The 19,263-nt window shown below is 43.5% G+C and overlaps 1 protein-coding gene across 3 annotated transcripts in view; it reads left to right on the forward strand.

Moving 5' to 3' along the window:
- Window positions 1–19,263, forward strand: part of CUNH4orf51 (chromosome unknown C4orf51 homolog) — a 75,796-nt gene that overhangs the window by 13,435 nt on the left and 43,098 nt on the right. For all 3 annotated transcript variants that reach the window (XR_009212611.1, XR_009212612.1, XM_058435833.1), the window contains exon 2: window positions 7,255–7,328. Coding sequence is in view for 1 of the 3 variants with exons in the window: in XM_058435833.1 (XP_058291816.1) it covers window positions 7,255–7,328 (74 nt within the window). In the remaining 2 variants the exon portion in view is untranslated. The remainder of the gene's footprint in view (window positions 1–7,254; window positions 7,329–19,263) is intronic.

Here is a 19,263-nt window from a genome sequence, read left to right on the forward strand (position 1 = left end):
TGACCTCTCCCCTCCTCCCCAAGCTGCTCCTCGCCATGCCAAGCTAGGTCTGAATTCTTCCTCAGCCTCCACTCCTCCACCCTATAATCCTTTTATCACCTCCCCTCCTCACACCTGGTCCGGCTTACAGTTTTGATCCGTGACTAGCCCTCCCCCACCTGCCCAGCAATTTACTCTTAAAAAGGTGGCTAGAGCTAAAGGCATAGTCAAGGTTAATGCTCTTTTTTCTTTATCCCAAATCAGATAGCGTTTAGGCTCTTTTTCATCAAATATAAAAATCCAGCCCAGTTCATGACTCTTTTGGCATCAACCCTGAGACACTTTACAGCCCTAGACCCTAAAAGGTCAAAAGGCCGTCTTATTCTCAAAATACATTTTATTACCCAATCTGCTCCTGACATTAAATAAAACTCCAAAAACTAAATTCCGGCCCTCAAACCCCACAACAGGATTTAATTAACCTCACCTTCAAGGTGTGCAATAATAGAAAAAAGTTGCAATTCCTTGCCTCCACTGTGAGACAAACCCCAGCCACATCTCCAGCACACAAGAACTTCCAAACGCCTGAACCGCAGCAGCCAGGCGTTCCTCCAGAACCTCCTCCCCCCAGGAACTTGCTACAAGTGCCAGAAATCTGACCACCAGGCCAAGGAATGCCTGTGGCCCAGGATTCCTCCTAAGCTGTGTCCCATCTGTGCGGGATCCCGCTGGAAATCAAACTGTTCAACTCACCTGGCAGCCACTCCCAGAGCCCCTGGAACTCTGGCCCAAGGCCCTCTGACTGACTCCTTCTTGGCTTAGCAGCTGAAGACTGACGCTGCCCGATCACCTCGGAAGCCCCGTAGACCAACACGGACGCCGAGCTTCGGGTAACTCTCACAGTGGAAGGTAAGTCCGTCCCCTTAGTCAATACGGAGGCTACCCACTCCACATTATCTTCTTTTCAAGGGCCCGTTTCCCTTGCCTCCATAACTGTTGTGGGTATTGACAGCCAGGCTTCTAAACCACTGAAAACTCCCCCACTCTGGTGCCAACTTGGACAACACTCTTTTTTTTTTTGAGATGGAGTCTTGCTCTGTAGCCTAGGCTGGAATGCAGTGGCACAATCTCAGCTCACTGCAAGCTCCGCCTCCGGGGTTCACGCCATTCTCCTTCCTCAGCCCCCCGAGTAGCTAGGACTACAGGCGCCTGCCACCGTGCCCGGCTAATTTTTTGTATTTTTAGTAGAGACAGGGTTTCACCGTGTTAGCCAAGATGGTCTCGATCTCCTGACCTCGTGATCCGCCTGCCTCGGCCTCCCAAAGTGCTGAGATTGCAGGCGTGAGCCACCATGCCCGGCCTGGACAACACTCTTTTATGCACTCTTTTTTAGTTATCCCCACCTGCCCAGTTCCCTTATTAGGCCGAGATATTTTAACCAAATTATCTGCTTCCCTGACTATTCCTGGACTGCAGCTGCATCTCATTGCCGCCCTTCTCCCCAACCCAAAGCCTCCTTCGTGTCTTCCTCTCGTATCCCCCCACCTTAACCCACAAGTATGGGACATCTCTACTGCTTCCCTGGCAACTGATCAGATGCCTGTTACCATCCTATTAAAACCTAATCACCCTCACCTTGCTCAATGCCAATATCCCATCCCACAGCACGCTTTAAAAGGATTAAAGCCTGTTATCACTCGCCTGCTACAGCATGGGCTTCTAAAACCTATAACTCTCCTTACAATTCCCCCATTTTACCTGTCCAAAAACCGGACAAGTCTTACAGATTAGTTCAGGATCTGTGCCTTATCAACCAAATTATTTTGCCTATCCATCCTGTGGTGCCCAACCCGTACACTCTTTTGTCCTGAATACCTTCCTCCACAACTCACTGTTCCGTTCTCGATATTAAAGATGCTTTTTTCACTATTCCCCTGCACCCCTCATCCCAGCCTCTCTTTGCTTTCACTTAGACTGACCCCGACATCCATTAGGCTCAGCAAATTACCAGGGCTGTACTGCTGCAAGGCTTCACAGACAGCTCCCATTACTTCAGTCAAGCCCAAATTTCATCCTCATCTGTTACCTATCTCAGCATAATTCTCATAAAAACACACGTGCTCTCCCTGCTGGTCATGTCCAATTAATCTCCCAAACCTCAATCCGTTACAAAACAACTCCTTTCCTTCCTAGGCATGGTTAGTGCGGTCAGAATTCTTACACAAGAGCCAGGACCGCACCCTGTAGCCTTTCTGTCCAAACAACTTGACCTTACTGTTTTAGCCTAGCCCTCATGTCTGCGTGCAACGGCTGCTGCTGCTTTAATACTTTTAGAGGCCCTAAAACTCACAAGCTATGCTCAACTCACTCTCTACAGCTCTCATAATTTCCAAAATCTATTTTCTTACTCACACCTGATGCATATACTTCCTGCTCCCCGGCTCCTTCAGCTGTACTCACTCTTTGTTAAGTCTCCACAATTACCATTGTTCCTGCCCCAGACTTCAATCTGGCCTCCCACATTATTCCAGATACCACACCTGATCCTCATGAGTGCATCTCTCTGATCCACCTGACATTCACCCGATTTCCCCACATTTCCTTCTTCCCTGGTTCTCACCCTGATCACACTTAGTTTATTGATGGCAGTTCCACCAGGCCTAATCGCCACACACCAGCAAAGGCAGGCTATGCTATAGTACAAGCCACTAGCCCGCCTCTTAGAACCTCTCTTTTCCTTTCCATCGTGGAAATCTATCCTCAAAGAAATATCTTCTCAGTATTCCATCTGCTATTCTACTACTCCTCATGGATTATTCAGGCCCCCTCCCTTCCCTACACATCAAGCTCAAGGATTTGCCCCCACCCAGGACTGGCAAATTAGCTTTACTCAACATGCCCTGAGCCAGATAACCAAAATACCTCTTAGTCTAGGTAGACACTTTCACTGGATAAGTAGAGGCCTTTCCTACAGGGTCTGAGAAGGCCACCGCAGTCATTTCTTCCCTCTGTCAGACATAATTCCTCAGTTTAGCCTTCCCACCTCTATACAGTCTGATAACAGGCCAGCCTTTATTAGTCAAATCAGCCAAGCATTTTTTCAGGCTCTTAGTATTCAGTGACAGACTAAAGGTCTTTTAAAAACACACCTCACCAAGCTCAGTCACCAACTTAAAAAGGACTGGACAATACTTTTACCACTTTCCCTTCTCAGAAGTCAGACCTGTCCTCAGAATGCTACAATGTACAGCCCATTTGAGCTCCGGTATAGACGCTCCTTTGTATTAGGCCCCAGTATCATTCCAGACACCAGACCAACTTAGACTGTGCCCCAAAAAACTTGTCATCCCTACTATTTTCTGTCTAGTCATACTCCTATTTTCCGTTCTCAACTACTCATACATGCCCTGCTCTTGTTTACACTGCCAGTTTACACTGTTTCTCCAAGCCATCACAGCTGATACCTCCTCGTGCTATCCCCAAACTGCCACTCTTAGCTCTTGAAGTAAATAAATAATCTTTGCTGGCAGGACTATGCTGAATCTCCTTAGGCACTCTCTAATCAGAGGTCCTGGGTCCTCCCAATTCTTAGACCTTTTATACCTGTTTTTCTCCTTCTCTTATTCCATTTAGTTTTTCAATTCATACAAAACCATATCCAGGCCATCACCAATAATTCAACACGACAAATGTTTCTTCTAACATCCCCACAATATCACCGCTTACCACAAAATCTTCCTTCAGCTTAATCTCTCCCACTCTAGGTTCCCACGCCGCCCCTAATCCCACTTGAAGCAGCCCTGAGAAACACCCATTCTCTCTTTCCATACTGCCCCCCAAAAAATTTTCGCTGCCCCAACACTTCAACACTCTTTTGTTTTATTTATCTTATTAATACAAGAAGGCAGGAATATCAAGCCTCTGAGCCCAAGCCAAGCCATCGCATCCCCTGTGACTTGCAAGTATAGGCCCAGATGACCTGAAGTAACTGAAGAATCACAAAAGAAGTGAATATGCTCTGCCCCACCTTAACTGATGACATTCCACCACAAAAGAAGTGTAAATGGCCAGTCCTTGCCTTAAGCGATGACATTACCTTGTGAAAGTCCTTTTCCTGGCTCATCCTGGCTCAAAAAGCACCTCCACTGAGCACCTTGCGACCCCCACTCCTGCCGCCAGAGAACAAACCCCCTTTGACTGTAGTTTTCCTTTACCTACCCAAAACCTATAAAATGGCCCCACCCTTATCTCCCTTTGCTGACTCTCTTTTCGGACTCAGCCCACCTGCACCCAGGTGAAATAAACAGCCATGTTGCTCACAGAAAAAAAAAGAAAACAACAACAACAAAAAAAATCTACCTATTGGGTACGAAGTTCACTATTTGGGTGACAGGTTCAATGTAAGCCTAAACTTCAGCATCACACAATATATTCATGTAACATACCTGCACATGTAGCCCTTGAGTCTAAAAAAAACCTACTAAGTGTTGGTAAGAATGCCTAACAATAAGATCTCTCATATACAGCTGATGGGAATGTACGTTGATACCGCTCTTTAGCAAAAGTTTGGTTTTACTGTCTACAGTTGATTCTATGGACAGTAGACTTAGCAATTCTACTCCAACTGAAATGCACTTTCACATGTATGTCAAGAGACATGTACAATAATGTTCTTAGCAGTACTTTTCATAATAGCCAAAAAAAACTAAAAGAAGCAAAATGTAGAATAAGTACTATTCATTGGCAGAAGAGTCAACAGTGGCATAGTCATACAATGGAATACTGTGTAGTAATGAATAAGAAAAAACTATGGTTCCACTCAATAATCTCACAAACATAATGTTGGGCATGTTGAACCAGGTGACATGCTGTATAATTCTGTTTATATAAAATTCAAAAAAACAAGCCCAAACTATGGTGTTTAGTGATAAAATATATTAAGAGAAGCAAAGAAGTGATTCCTGTAGAAGTCAGGGAATTGGCCCAGTGACCACCTGTATCAGACCATCTGCCCCAAATCTACTGAAGAATAATTACTGGGGATTGAGCTAAAAAATCTGCACTTTAAAATTCGTACGCCCAGGTGATTGAACTGATGCTGTCAGTTAGGAGAAGAAAGATGCAGGGTAGGCCACCAGCCCCTGTCTCAGGAATAATTAGGGCTGGTTTGTGTGCTGAATACATGTATAGGAATATTTTAGGGCTCGTTAGGCTGAAATCTATTCTACTCTACTCCTGCCTCACAGAGTTACAGGTTCCTGAAGCATGAGGACCCTCCTCCCTCAATCAGAGGCCCTAAAATAATTGCCACCATGTGTAATTGGTAATCTACCATGTGTAATCTAGAAATTGATGACTTTGTTCATTCCATACAAAATAACCTGCTTTTCCCACCCGGTCCCTGCTTGCTTAGGATGTCGTATTTGGATTCAAGGAAACTGGGATACAGATGTGTTTCAAAGGATACACACTGCATCTGTGAGTCCCCAAGTTATTCCGCTGATATTAAGTTTTTAGTTTTTTCAGAAACCAACATAATTGCTGTAATCTTTCTTATCCCATTCATAGCACTTATCTTATTTTGAAAACAGCTCCCTAGAGAAACACTCATAAATCCCTTTGAAATAATTATGAACTTAATGTTTGAGCTTTTCATGCACAGAAGTTGAAAATATTACCCTTTTATGACAGATTAGAGAACAAACAAATCACTGAAGATGATAAGAAAGTCCAACTGTAGTTTATTTAATGGGATTGTGTGATTATAGTTGGGAGTATGGAAAGGGTGGAAAACAAACAAATGTTTAAGAAACCAAATAAAAAGATGAATGATTTATATTCCTCTGAGTAAATACCCAGTAATGGGATCACTGGGTAGAATGGTAGTTCTGTTTTTAGCTTTTTCAGGAATTGTCACTGCTTTCCACAATACAGTGGACAAGTGTTCTCTTTTCTCTGCAACCTTGCCAGCATCTGTTATTTTTGACTTTTTTAATAATAGCCATTCTGATTGGTGTAAGATGATATCTCATTGTGGTTTTAATTTGTATTTCTCTAATGATCAGTGATAATTAGCTTTTTTTCATATGCTTTTTGGCCACAGGTCTTTGTTTGAAAAGTGTCTGTTTATGTTCCTTGCCCACTTTTTAATGGGATTGTTTGTTTTTTTCTTGCAAATTTGTTTAAGTTCTTTTAGATGCTGGATATTAGACCTTTGTCAGATGCATACTCTGCAAATATTTCATCCTCTTCTATGGTTGTCTGTTTACCTGTCGATAGTTTCCTTTGCTGTGCAGAAGCTCTTAAGTTTAACCAGGTCCCCTTTGTCAACTCTGGCTTTTGTTGTGATTGCTTTTAGCATCTATGTCATAAAATCTTTCTGGAATATAAATCATTTCACCATAAAGACACATGCATGCGAATGTTCACTGGAGCATTATTCACAACAGCAAAGACATAGAATCAACCTAAATGCCAATCAATGACAGGTTGTAAAAAGAAAATGGGGTACATATACATCATGAAATACTATGCAGTCACAAAAAAGAACAAGATCATGTCTTTTGCAGAAGCATGGATGGAGCTGGTGGCCATTATCCTTAGCAAACTAACGCAGGAACAGAAAACTAAATACCGCATGTTCTCATTTATAAGTGAGAGTTAAATGATGAGAACACATGGACACAAAGAAGGGAACAACATGCCTGGGTGCAGTGGCTCACGCCTGTAATCTCAGCATTTTGGGAGATCGGGGTGGGCAAATCACCAGGTGAAGAGATCCAGATCATCCTGGCCAACATGGTGAAACCCTGTTTCTACTAAAAATACAAAAATTAGCTGGGCTTGGTAGTGTGTGCCTGTAGTCCTAGCTACTCAGGAGGCTGAGGCAGGAGAATCACTTGAACCAGGGAAGAAGAGGTTGCAATGAGCCAAGATCACACCACTGCACTCCAGCCTGGTGACAGAGTGAGACTCCCTCTCAAAAAAAGAATGGAACAACAGACACTGGGGTCTACTGGATGGTGGAAGGTGGGAGGAGGGAGAGGAGAACAAAATTGCTACGAGGTATTAGACTTAATACCTGGGTGATGAAGTAATCTGTGCAACAAACCCCCATTACACGAGTTTATCTAAATAACAAACCTTCATATGTACACCGAAACCTAAAATGAAAGTTTAAAAAAAGATGAATGGAAATCCCTGTAAGTCCATAGGCTTCATATGACTTACAAATCCATAAATTTGTAACTTGTTTCTTCTACTTGCTTTCCTTAGGATGTCATTGCCAAACAGTTCTGCCTGTCGTCTTCTCTGCTGGGCTGGTACCCAAAAGACTACAGATGTCAAAGGTAAGTGAAACATGATCAGTTTCTGGGCCCAGCCCTTTTGCCAGGGTTGCTGTGTTTCTTTCAGGTTCTTTTTTTTCTCTCACTTTACTGAGATATGATTGACAAATAAAAATTGTAGGCCCAGCACTGTGGCTCACACCTGTAATCCTGGTACTTTGGGAGGCCAAGGCGGGCGGATCACTTGATGTCACGAGTTCGAGACCAGCCTGGCCAACATGGTGAAACCCATCTCTACTAAAAATACAAAAACAATATTAGCTGGGTGTGGTGGAGCATGCCTGTGACAGAGCAGGATTCGGTCTAAAAAAACAGCACAAAACCAACCAACCAAACAAACAAAAACAGAAGACCTACTCTCTTAGCAATATATATATATATATATATATATTTTTTTTTTTTTTTTTTTTTGAGACAGGGTCTCACTCTGTCACCCAGGCTGGAGTGCAGTGGTCTGATCTCAGCTCACTGCAACCTTTGCCTCCGAGGTTCAAGTGATTCTCGTGCCTCAGCCTCCCAAGTAGCTGGGATTACAGGCTCCTGCCACCATGCCTGACTAATTTTTGTGTTTTTAGTAGAGACTTGATTTCACCATTTTGGCCAGGCTAGTCTCAAACTCCTGACCTTGTGATCTGTCCAACTTGGCCTCCCAGAGTGCTGAGATTACAAGCGTAAGCCACCATGCCAGGCTGTCTTAGCAAATTTTAAGTATACATTTTAATTAACCAGTCACCATACTGTGCATAAGGTCTCCTTACATATTCTCTTATAACTGAAAGTTTGTACTCTTTGACCAAAAATTCCCCATTTATCTTACCTCACACCTCCTGGTAACCACTGTTCTACTATGCTTCTATAACTTTGACTTTTTCGATTACACATATGAGTGAAATCATGTAGTTTTTGTCTTTCTGTGGCTGAGTAATTTCACTTAGCATAAAGTCCTCCAGGTGCATCCGTGTTGTCACATAAACCAAGATGTCCTTCTCTTTAAGGCTGAATAATTTTCCATTGTATGTATATACCACATTTTCTTTATCCATTCTTTATGGATAGGCACATAAGTTGTATCTAGATTTTTTTTTTTTTTTTTTTTTTGAGACGGAGTCTCGCTCTGTCGCCCAGGCTGGAGTGCAGTGGCGCAATCTCGGCTCACTGCAAGCTCCGCCTCCTGGGTTCACGCCATTCTCCTGCCTCAGCCTCTCCAAGTAGCTGGGACTACAGGCGCCTGCCACCACGCCCGGCTAATTTTTTTGTATTTTTAGTAGAGATGGGGTTTCACCGTGGTCTCGATCTCCTGACCTCGTGATCCTCCCCCTTCGGCTTCCCAAAGTGCTGGGATTACAGGCTTGAGCCACCGCGCCCGGCCTAGATTTTTATTTTTGGTTTACAAGTTCATTATATATTTTGGATATTAACTCCTTATCTGAAATATGGTTTGCAAATATTTCCCCTTATTCTGTCAGTTTTCTTTTCATTTCGTTGATAGTTTCTTTCACACGCGTCCGTGTGAAGAGACCACCAAACAGGCTTTGTGTGAGTAACATGGCTGTTTATTTCACCTGGGTGCCGGCGGGCTGAGTCCGAAAAGAGAGTCAGCAAAGCGTGGTGAATTATCATTAGTTCTTATAGGTTTTGGGATAGGCGGTGAAGTTAGGAGCAATGTTTTGGGGGGCAGGGGGTGGATCTCTCAAAGTACATTCGCAGGGGTAGGGAAAATTACAAAGAACCTTCTTAAGGGTGGGGGAGATTACAAAGTACCTTCTTAAGGGTGGGGGAGATTACAAACTACCTTCTTAAGGGTGGGGGAGATTACAAAATACATTGATCAGTTAGGGTGGGGCAGGAACAAATCACAATGGTGGAATGTCATCAGTTAAGGCTGTTTTTACTTCTTTTGTGGATCTTCAGTTACTTCAGGCCATCTGGATGTATACGTGCAAGTCACAGGGGATGCGATGGCTTGGCTTGGGCTCAGGGGCCTGACAGTTTCCTTTCCTGTGTAGAAAGTTTTTGTTTAATATCGTTCCATTTGTTTATTTTTGCTTTAGTAAACTTTGCTATTGATGTTATATCGAAAATTCACTACCAAGACCAATGTCAGAAAGCTTTCTCCCTATGTTGTCTAGGAGTTTCTTGTTTTCAGGTCTTATATTTAATTCTTTAATCTATTTTGAGTTGATTTTTGTGTATAGTGTAAGATAAGAGTATAATTTCTTTCTTTTATGTGTCGATATCCAGTTTTCTCGGCCTAATTATTGACGAGACTACTGTGGGAGCCATAGGCTCTTGGCTCTCTAAAGCTTTGGTAAAAATCACTGACATGAGGCAGATTAATAAAAGAAAAGGCATAAAAATTTATTTAACATGCATCCACGGGAGCCTTCAGAATAAAAGCCCAATTTCCCAGTGAGTTACAGAAACGTATATTATCCTGAGGCCACAGTAAAGAATGCAGACTCAGAGCATGTGCAGAAACAGGTAAATCAGGCTTAGTGGCAAGGCAGGTTTAGAGAGAGAGAAATGAAGAGCCTTGGCTGGCAAAGATGGCTTTTTTATGTTAATGAAGCCTCCCTCAGAGAGAATAGATGGTAAATGTTTCTTTTCAGAGTTTTAAAGGTGTCAGTTCATCTGCCAGTATTGGAGGAAAAAGTTTTAAATAAATAAATAATAAAGGTGTCGGACTCTCAACCTCTCCTGGATCTGGGGGGAGGCATAGAAAGGGGAGGGGGCATGGCTTCATTAATGGAGATTCTCTACAGATGCAAATTTCCCCCACTTAGAATAGCTTCACGGCCGGGCGCGGTGGCTCACGCTTGTAATCCCAGCACTTTGGGAGGCCGAGGCGGGCGGATCACGAGGTCAGGAGATCGAGACCACGGTGAAACCCTGTCTCTACTAGCAATAAAAAAAATTAGCCAGGCGTGGTGGCGGGCGCCTGTAGTCCCAGCTACTCGGAGAGGCTGAGGCAGGAGAATGGCGTGAACCTGGGAGGCGGAGCTTGCAGTGAGCCGAGATCGGGCCACTGCACTCCAACCTGGGTGACAGAGTGAGACTCTGCCTCAAAAAAAAAAAGAATAGCTTCACAAGGCCACTTCTGTCTGCTGGCCAAGTAGCAGCTATTTAAAAATATGTCAAAGAAATATATTTTTGGATAAAATATTTTAATTTCCTTCACTATTCTTTCCCTATTGTGTATTCTTGGTGCTTTTGTTGAAGATTAGTTAACTGTATATGCGTGGGTTTATTTCTGGATTCTCTATTCTTTTTCATTGGCCTGTGTGTCTGTTTTTATGCCAGTGCCATGCTCTTTTGATTGCTACAGTTTTCTAATATAATTTGAAATTAGGACAAATGTTTTTTCTTGCTGCTTCCAAAATTCTCTGTCTTTGATTTTTGAAAGTTTTGTTACTGGTGGCAAATCCATACAGGTCTGCAGGAATCGCAATTCTTGCCTCCTCAGAAGAAAGAATTTGACTGAAGGGCATAAGCAGAAGGAGAGACCAAAGCAAGTTTCAGAGCAGGAGTGAAAGTTTATTGAAAAGCTTTAGAGCAGGAATGAGAGAAAGTAAAGCACACTTGGAAGAGGGTGAAGCAGGTGACTTGAGAGATTACCTTGGAAGAGGCTAAAGCGGGCAACTTGAGAGATCAAGTGTGCAGTTTGACCTTTGGCTTGGGGTTTCATACGTTAGCATACTTCCAAGGCCTTGCATCCCTTCTACCCTGTTTCTTCCCTTGGGTGGGCTGTCTGCACTTGCAGTGGTCTGCTAACACTTGAGAGGAGAGCATGCACAGTGTGTTTACTGGAGTTGTATACATGCTCATTTGAGGCATTCTTCCCTTACCAGTCAAATGTCTCTAGAAAGCCATATACTAGTTAAACTCCACAATTTTGCCTCTTAATGTGCAAGCTTGAGCCCATTCATCAAACTCCTGAGATCTTCTCGGGACGCTGCTGATCACCAGTTTCAGGTGTTTCTATTTATTGGGAGACTGCCTTTCCCTAGCATTGGCTGTGACCAATTATTATTTTAAAGAGACAGTTAGCAATCACCTGACCATAACCTGATGGTTGCCTGACATTTCTGGTGTGTATGTGTGGCAAGGTTGGAGGCTAGGCCGTCTCCTGCCCTGCTTGTGCCTGACTAGCTACCTACTTTAACATTTTCCCCCTCAAGAGTCCAGTACCCCAATTCTTTGGGGAAAATGGATGAAGGTCAGTCTTCTGTAACTGATTCCTGCTGACAGAGAGGGGTGGTAGTGATTGTTCTGCAGGTCTTGGCCTCTTGCTAGCTGTCATGGCAGAGCTGGTTCCATGGGTTGGTGAAAGCAGTATCCAACCAGGTCCAAGAGAAACAGGGACAGGATTTTGCCTCTGTCGTGTCCCAGTGATGAGCAGTCTAGGGGTCCTTTGTAGATGGGTGGCTCTTGAATATTGAGAGGACAGTATCCCTCACTGATGATCATCTGGAGCTTGATGGCCTGAAGGTGAGAGGCAACAAATAGGATTATTAGAATTAGAAGAATGCCAAGCCAAAATAAGGGGGTGATGATAGCTCCAAAAAATTGAGACTGCCAATATCCTCAGGTAGCTGGTGGCTATAGTTATGCCTGCTGAGACTTGGGTGCATGGGGTTGCTAGCTGATTCCAACATGTGCCCAGAATTAGAATATTGATCCAGATTTTTACATTACCCATCCATCTTGTTTCTTCTGAGCTGCAGCCAGAGATCACTGGTTGATTCACAGGAATAAGCAGGGTTAGTCTAAATTGCAGACAAAAACTCAAAAACTGATGAGACTAGAATCTAATAATAGGTGTACCATAGTTTTTGAAACAGAATTTTTTTCTCTCCGGTCCTCAGTTTTATTAAAGACAAATCATGATAGAACTGACTGGTTCACAACATAAGCTTTAGTCTTATTATACTTGGCGTGGTTATTTGCATAAAGCACAGTGAGAATAATTATGTACCATATAGACTCCTTTTAAAATTGGCTTTAATAAAACTGTGTTCCATAAGGAATTTCAGATAAAACTTTTTTAAAGCCTTAGGTTGGCACCATCAAATACTTGTATGACATGGGTAAATTTCTCTCCTCTTGTGATCTCAAGATAACTTGGGGCTTCTAGACCTGTTATAAAGTGATATTCTTTACTCACCACAGGCCAGGAACCCTGTATAGGGACTGTGTAGCCAAGGTATGAGGGCAGTTTTCCGAAGGAGCTTTTTTTGGCTTCACAATTCCATTTTGATTCCTTAAAGAAAAGCATGCCATTCCAGTCAAAGCCTTGGTAAAATAACCAGTTTCTCCAATTGTGTCCTGTTACAAAAGAAAACAGATTCTTTTATTTATTTATTTTTTTTTGAGACAGAGTCTAGCTCTGTCACCCAGGCTGGAGTGCAGTGGCACAATCTCGGCTCACTGCAAGTTCTGCCTCTTGGGTTCATGCCATTCTCCTGCCTCAGCTTCCGCAGTAGCTGGGACTACAAGGGCTTGCCACCATGCCCAGCTAATTTTTTTTTTTTTTTTTTTTTTGAGACAGAGTTTCACTCTTGTCGCCCAGGCTAGAGTGCAGTGGTGGGATCTTGGCTCACTGCAACCTCCACCTCCCGGGTTCAAGCGATTCTCCTGCCTCAGCCTCTCGAGTAGCTGGGATTACAGGTGCCCACTACCACGCCTGGCTAATTTATTTTTGGATTTTTAGTAGAGACGGGGTTTCACCATGTTGGGCAGGCTGGTCTTGAACTCCTGACCTCAGGTGATCCAGCCCACCTTGGCCTCCCAAAGTGCTGGGCCACCAGGCGTGAGCCAATTTTTTGTATTTTTTTAGTAGAGACAGAGTTTAACTGTGTTAGCCAGAATGATCTCTATCTCCTGACCTCATGATCCACTCGCCTCAGCCTCCCAAAGTGTTGGGATTATAGGCATGAGCCACCGCACCCAGCCCATACAAGATACTTTTTTATATAAAATCTCTTCTTTATAACCTTCGTGCCTTTAGAAGCTTTGAATTCAACAAAAATCATTTTCCTTCTATTAGAAAGTTAAGATTTGTACTGCATGTTGCTTTTCAAGTTCTGTAAAGGGCGAACAAATGAGGAGGTTATTTACATACTGTACTGGAGAAGTTATCCCACCCCAAGAGATTGCTCAGTTAGACTTTTGCTAGTGCTTGTCTGAATAAGTGTGGGCTATTTCTATACCACTGGGTAGGACTGTCTAGGATGAAGTTATTGGTTAAAGATTTAGGTAGGTTTCCTAGGAGAAATAGAGCTATTAGAAAGATGAATTCAGAGGTCAAGTAAATATTAAGCAAGCACCCATCTTGGAAAATATATTTTTGCCCTAAAGAGGTGTTGGGTATTTAGACATCACCAGGGACTGGTCCCTTAAGTAATATAAAGGGATGTGAATTTTTTCTTTTGGAGGGAGGGGGTGCCATTTCCCCATTACCTGACAGGATTTGGAGGATAGTTGCTCAGAGAAGGAGATTAGCACAGAGTAGGCAGCTCTTGAACCCAAAAGGGAAATTTATAAGTTTACTTGCCACCTCCAGAGTTGCCCTCAACTTTGTCCTGTTGATGACAGTGTCTGATTTGGAAGCCAGTCAGAGCAGACAGCCCCTTCAGCTCAAGGCCATCAGGAGTTGGGATTCTGTCCCAGGGGTGGCTTGGCCCTCGGAGCAGTCTCATTTCCGGTGGCCGACCTTCTGGCAGAAGAGGCAAGCCATGCACATAGCTTTTATCCCATTGGGGCAGTGCCTTCCAGTGCCCTGGCTTCCTGCACCAATGGTAGTTACCTGGAGAAGTGTCCTTAGGGCAACCTGGAGGGGGCTAGTGGGCTTGCAGAGCAGCCAATAGTTGAGCTCACCTCCTTTCCCTTTGTTTCTCCTTTTCCTTAGCCCTGTCCTCATTTTTCTGCTCTCAGTTATGAAAGACTGAAGAGGCTAATCTGAGGACCTCCTGTACAGTGGCACTAGGTTCCAAGGCTGACTTTTGTAATTTCCTCCCCTTTCATTTTTAAGCCAAATCGTATTACAAAGGAAAACTAGTTTCTTGTTTCAAGGTTTGGGGAGATCTTTCTGTTTTGGGTGATACATCCAAGGGGCATGTCCTGTGGTATCGAGACAAGATTACCTGTCTGTGAAGAGAGAACAGAGGAGAAAAAAGTAAAAACAAGGTGTCCCCTCTTACTTTCTTGTTATCTTATATGGGGCATCCCCTATTCATCCTTAGGGTTCCAGAATGAACCGGTCTTACCATGTACCCTTTACCTTGGTCCCATCTCATCACAATTATGCACTTGAGAATAGAGGAGATACTGGAGTGAGCAGTGGGCTCCTTGTTTATCCTTGGGGTTCCAGAATGAACCAGTCTTACCATATACCCCTAACCTTGCCTTCATCTCTTTTCTAATGGTAATCTGTTAGTCTGGGACCAAGCTTTATCTCTGTCCTGTGGGTCTCTTGTGCCTACGATCTTGGGCTGGCCAATATCCTTGTCTCCATGACCTCATAGTGACTCTCACTTGGAGCATTTTAGCAACAAAACCATTATCTTTCCTCAGATTCCCATTTTCCATGTTTTTTAAGTAGAAAAGAGGCCTGCTTTTCAGCTAACTGCCTCAAGGGGACTGGACTTCCCTTCCTTTGAATATGACCTTGAAGGTCTTGATGCATGTTGAGAAGGGCATGGAAGTGATTAGAGAAATGGAGGCTACAGGAGGAAGTGGGAGGATGTGAGAGGAATACTCATGGGAAGCCTTCATATGCTCACAAAAACAGCAACCCTTGGATTCTAGAGGGAAGCATTTATTTGCCCTCTTGACATAAAGTAGTAACCTCCAGAGAACTTGGGGCTTGGAGTAAGAACTCACAAATGGCAAAGGAAGAACTTTGCCTCCTTCCCGAGGGGTTCTAACTCAAAAAAAGCAAGTATGTGGGGCTTTTAAAGGGCCACAGAGTGAGGCCCTATGCAGGTGGACAAACTGCTTCAAAAGCCACTGAAAAACTTACCCCTAGAGCGTAACAGGAACAAAAAGCATATGGCAAGTCATAAGTTGCTGGCAGAGCCAGGGTTCCAATTAGTGTCTGTCCCCACAATGTGCCAAGAGACAGGGGAAGGGTTGGAAGTCATCCAAGTTGGTAGGGTAAAAACAAGTATAAATCTCAGGGGATACCTGCAAGGAAGCCCATGTCTTTGTTGCCATGCAAATGCATCAAGAGCTGCAGGAACATGAATTACAACGAGTTTGTGTTTAAGAAGTCACGTGGCATGCAAAAGCGAAAACAAAGAGGTGGACTTGCCCCTGAGGCAGACAGTCTGGCAGGTGTGCAAGGCCGTTTCAGAAAACAGGAGAATAGGCAGCATCAGTTTTTTGGGGAAAGAGGTAATTTTAGTTGAAAAAGCAGAAGAAACCCCAAGCATTGCATGGGTTTAGGCTTTAGTCCTACCATTCTCATGAGCTCCCTGTTTAGGAGGGCCATTAGTACCTCAGTTCTACTTGATGTGGGCCCCAAGGTCTTTCTGACCCCTACAAGCCACCTGCCAGGGTGAGCTGAGAGATCAGCCAGGAGGAGCAGAGCCATTTGCAGCTGAGAGGAATCATTCTGGGGGTTGGTTAGTAAGCAAGAGAGTAAAAGGGGAGAAGAAAACCATGTACAGAGGTTGAATGCCTCCAGCTGAAGAAGGCAAGATGTAGAAGTCTCTTACCACTAGGGAACATATCTGAGTCATGTAGCACCAAAGTATGTTAGCAGTGGAACGTAGCTGAGTCACAGCACCAAAGTATGTTAACAGCAGAATGTATTTGAATCATAGCACCAAAGTATGTTACCAGCAGCGAATCCATACAGATCTGCAGCAGTCTCAGCTCTTGCCTTCTCAAAAGAAAGAATTCAACTCAGGGGTATAAGGCAGAAGGAGAAACAGAGGCAAATTTTAGAGCAGTAGTGAAAGTTTGGTAAAAGGCTTTAGAGCAGGAATGAAAAGAGGTAAAGTACCCTTGGAAGAGGGCCAAGCAGGTGCCTTGAGAGATCAGATGTGCAGCTTGACATTTTGACTTGGGGTTTTATATGTTGGCCTGCTTCTGGGGTATTGTGTTCCTTCTCTCCTGATTCTTCCCTTGGGGTGGGCTGTCTGCATGTGCAGTGGCCTGCTAACACTTGGGAGGGGAGCATGCACAGTGTGTGTACTGGATTGTACACATGCTCACTTGAGGCACCCTTCCCTTACCAGTCAAATGTCCCTAGAAGGTCATATACTAGTTAAACTCTGCCATTTTGCCTCTTAATGTGCACATTTGAGCCCACTTACCCATCTCCTGAAATCTTATCAGGAAGCTGCTGATTACCAGTTTCAGGTGTTTTGGTTTGTTGAGAGACTGTCTTTCCCTGGCATTGGTTGTGGCCAATTATTTCTTTAGAGAGACAGTTGAGCCTGTCTCTCTGATGGTTGCCTGACATTCCTGGTGTGTATGTGTGGTAGGGGGTGTGGGGTAGGGGTGGGGAGCCCTCTCCTGTTCTGCTCATGTCTGATTAGCTACCTACTGTGACAGTTTGATTTAATGTGTCATGGCTGAAGAAAGCAAAGATCACTTGATGACCATCCAGAGGCAAAACTTACCTGAAGAATTTAGAAGTAATTAGATTTTCCTATTATCTAAAGCTGGCATGTGGTACCAGTCTTCTTTCCCCCAAATTTATAAGTAACTAGAATTTTTATACATCTCCAGAATGGATGCATATCAAAACTCATTGTGCAACCCTTGCTTACATCAAGGCACCAAAATGTCTACAAATGTAATCATTTACCATAACCTACATGGCTAATATTGTCCAAATTACCCTTAAAGCTTCTGCTTTAAGGTCCATAAATACCCCTAAGGAAAAATCCACCACAATGCACTCAGTCCTCTCTTGTTGAGGTGCCCCACTGCACTCTTCTCCAGTGTTCTAATAAAACTACTTTTCAAACCTATACTGTTGTTGGTAAATTATTCTTACTACCCTGCTACCTGCAAGCTGACCACTTTCCATTGCTGGGGCTCTAACACCTCGCCCAACAATGGAAAATTCACCTTTGGGTTGAATCTGTTTGGGAATTTTTGATCTTCATGTACCTGGCTGTCCATATCTCTCTCCAGATTTGGGGAGTTTTTGTTCTTTAAATAAGTTTTCCACTTCTTTCTCCCTTCTGGTACTTTCTTTCTCTTTTCCTTCTGGTACTACCATAGTCTGTATATGTATATTAGTTCTCTTGATAGTGTTCCACAAATCCCATAGCCTTTCCTCATTTCTTTTCTTTTCTTTTTTTTTTTTTTTTTTTATGGAGGGGCCCTCTTTCTTCCCCCCGGGTGGGTTGAGGGGGGGCGTATTCTCGGCTCACTGCAATCTCTGCCTCCTGGGTTCATGCCCTTCTCCTGCCTCAGCCTCTCCGAGTAGCTGGGACTACAGGCGCCCGCCACCACGCCTGGCTAATTTTTTTTGTATTTTTAGTAGAGACAGGGTTTCACCACAGTCTCGATCTCCTGACCTCGTGATCTGCCCGCCTCGGCCTCCCAAAGTGCTGGGATTACAAGCGTGAGCCACCGCGCCTGGCCTTCCTCATTTCTTTTCATTCATTTTTTTCTTCTTTCTCCTCTGACTGGGTAGTTTCAAATGATCTGCTTTGAGTTCATAGATTCTTTTGCTTGATCAAGTTAGCTGCTGATGCTCTCCATTGCATTTTTTATTTCATTTATTGCATTATTCAGCTCCAGAATTTTTTAAAATAAATTTTATTGTGCTTGCTTAAGGTATGGGAACACTTTGTTTTATTACATTTTGCTCTATTGTACTTCACAAAGTGAAAGTTTGTGGCAACCTTGCATCAAGCAAATCTATTGCTGCCATTTTTCCAACAGCATGTATTCACTTCTTGTCTCTGTGTCACATTTTGATAATTCTCACAGTATTTTAAAATTTTCATTATTATTGTGTCTGTTATGGTAATCTGCAATTAGTGATGTTTGATATTATTATTGTAATTGTTTTGAGACACCACAAACCACACTCATATAAGACAGCAAACTTAATTGATAAACTTTACTGCTTTGCCAACCAGCCATTTCCCCATTTCTCTCCTCTCCTTGGGCCTCCCACTTCCCTAAGACACAACAATATTGAAATTAGGCCAATTAATAACTCTACAATGGCCTCTAATTGTTTGAGTGAAAGGAAGAATCACATATTTCTCACTTTAAATTAAAAGCTAAAATGGTTTAGCTTAGTAAGGAGGGCATATTGCAAGCCAAGACAGATGAAGAGCTCAGCCTCTTACACCAAACATTTAGCCAAGTTGTGAATACAAAGAAAAAGTTCTTGAAGGAAATAAACGGTGCTACTACAGTGAACGCACAAATGATAAGAAAGCAAAACAGCCTTATTGCTAATATGGGGAAAGTTTTAGTTGTCTGAATAAAAGATCAAAGCAGCCACAACAGTTTCTTAAGCCAAAGCCTAATCCAGAGAAAGGCCCTAACTCTCTTCAATTCTAGGAAGAATGAGAGAGGCAAAGAAGGTGTAGAAGAAAAATTTGAAGCTAGCAGTTGTTGTTGGTTCATGTAAAGAAAGAAGCAATCTCCATTACATAAAAAGTGCAAGGTAGGCCGGGCGCGGTGGCTCACGCTTGTAATCCCAGCACTTTGGGAGGCCGAGGCGGGCGGATCACGAGGTCAGGAGATCGAGACCACGGTGAAACCCCGTCTCTACTAAAAATACAAAAAATTAGCCGGGCGTGGTGGCGGGCGCCTGTAGTCCCAGCTACTCGGAGAGGCTGAGGCAGGAGAATGGCATGAACCCGGGAGGCGGAGCTTGCAGTGAGCCGAGATTGCGCCACTGCACTCCAGCCTGGGTGACAGAACGAGACTCCGTCTCAAAAAAAAAAAAAAAAAA

Source organism: Hylobates moloch, unplaced genomic scaffold, assembly GCF_009828535.3.
Source record: "Hylobates moloch isolate HMO894 unplaced genomic scaffold, HMol_V3 SCAFFOLD_3, whole genome shotgun sequence".
Lineage (NCBI taxonomy): Eukaryota > Metazoa > Chordata > Mammalia > Primates > Hylobatidae > Hylobates > Hylobates moloch.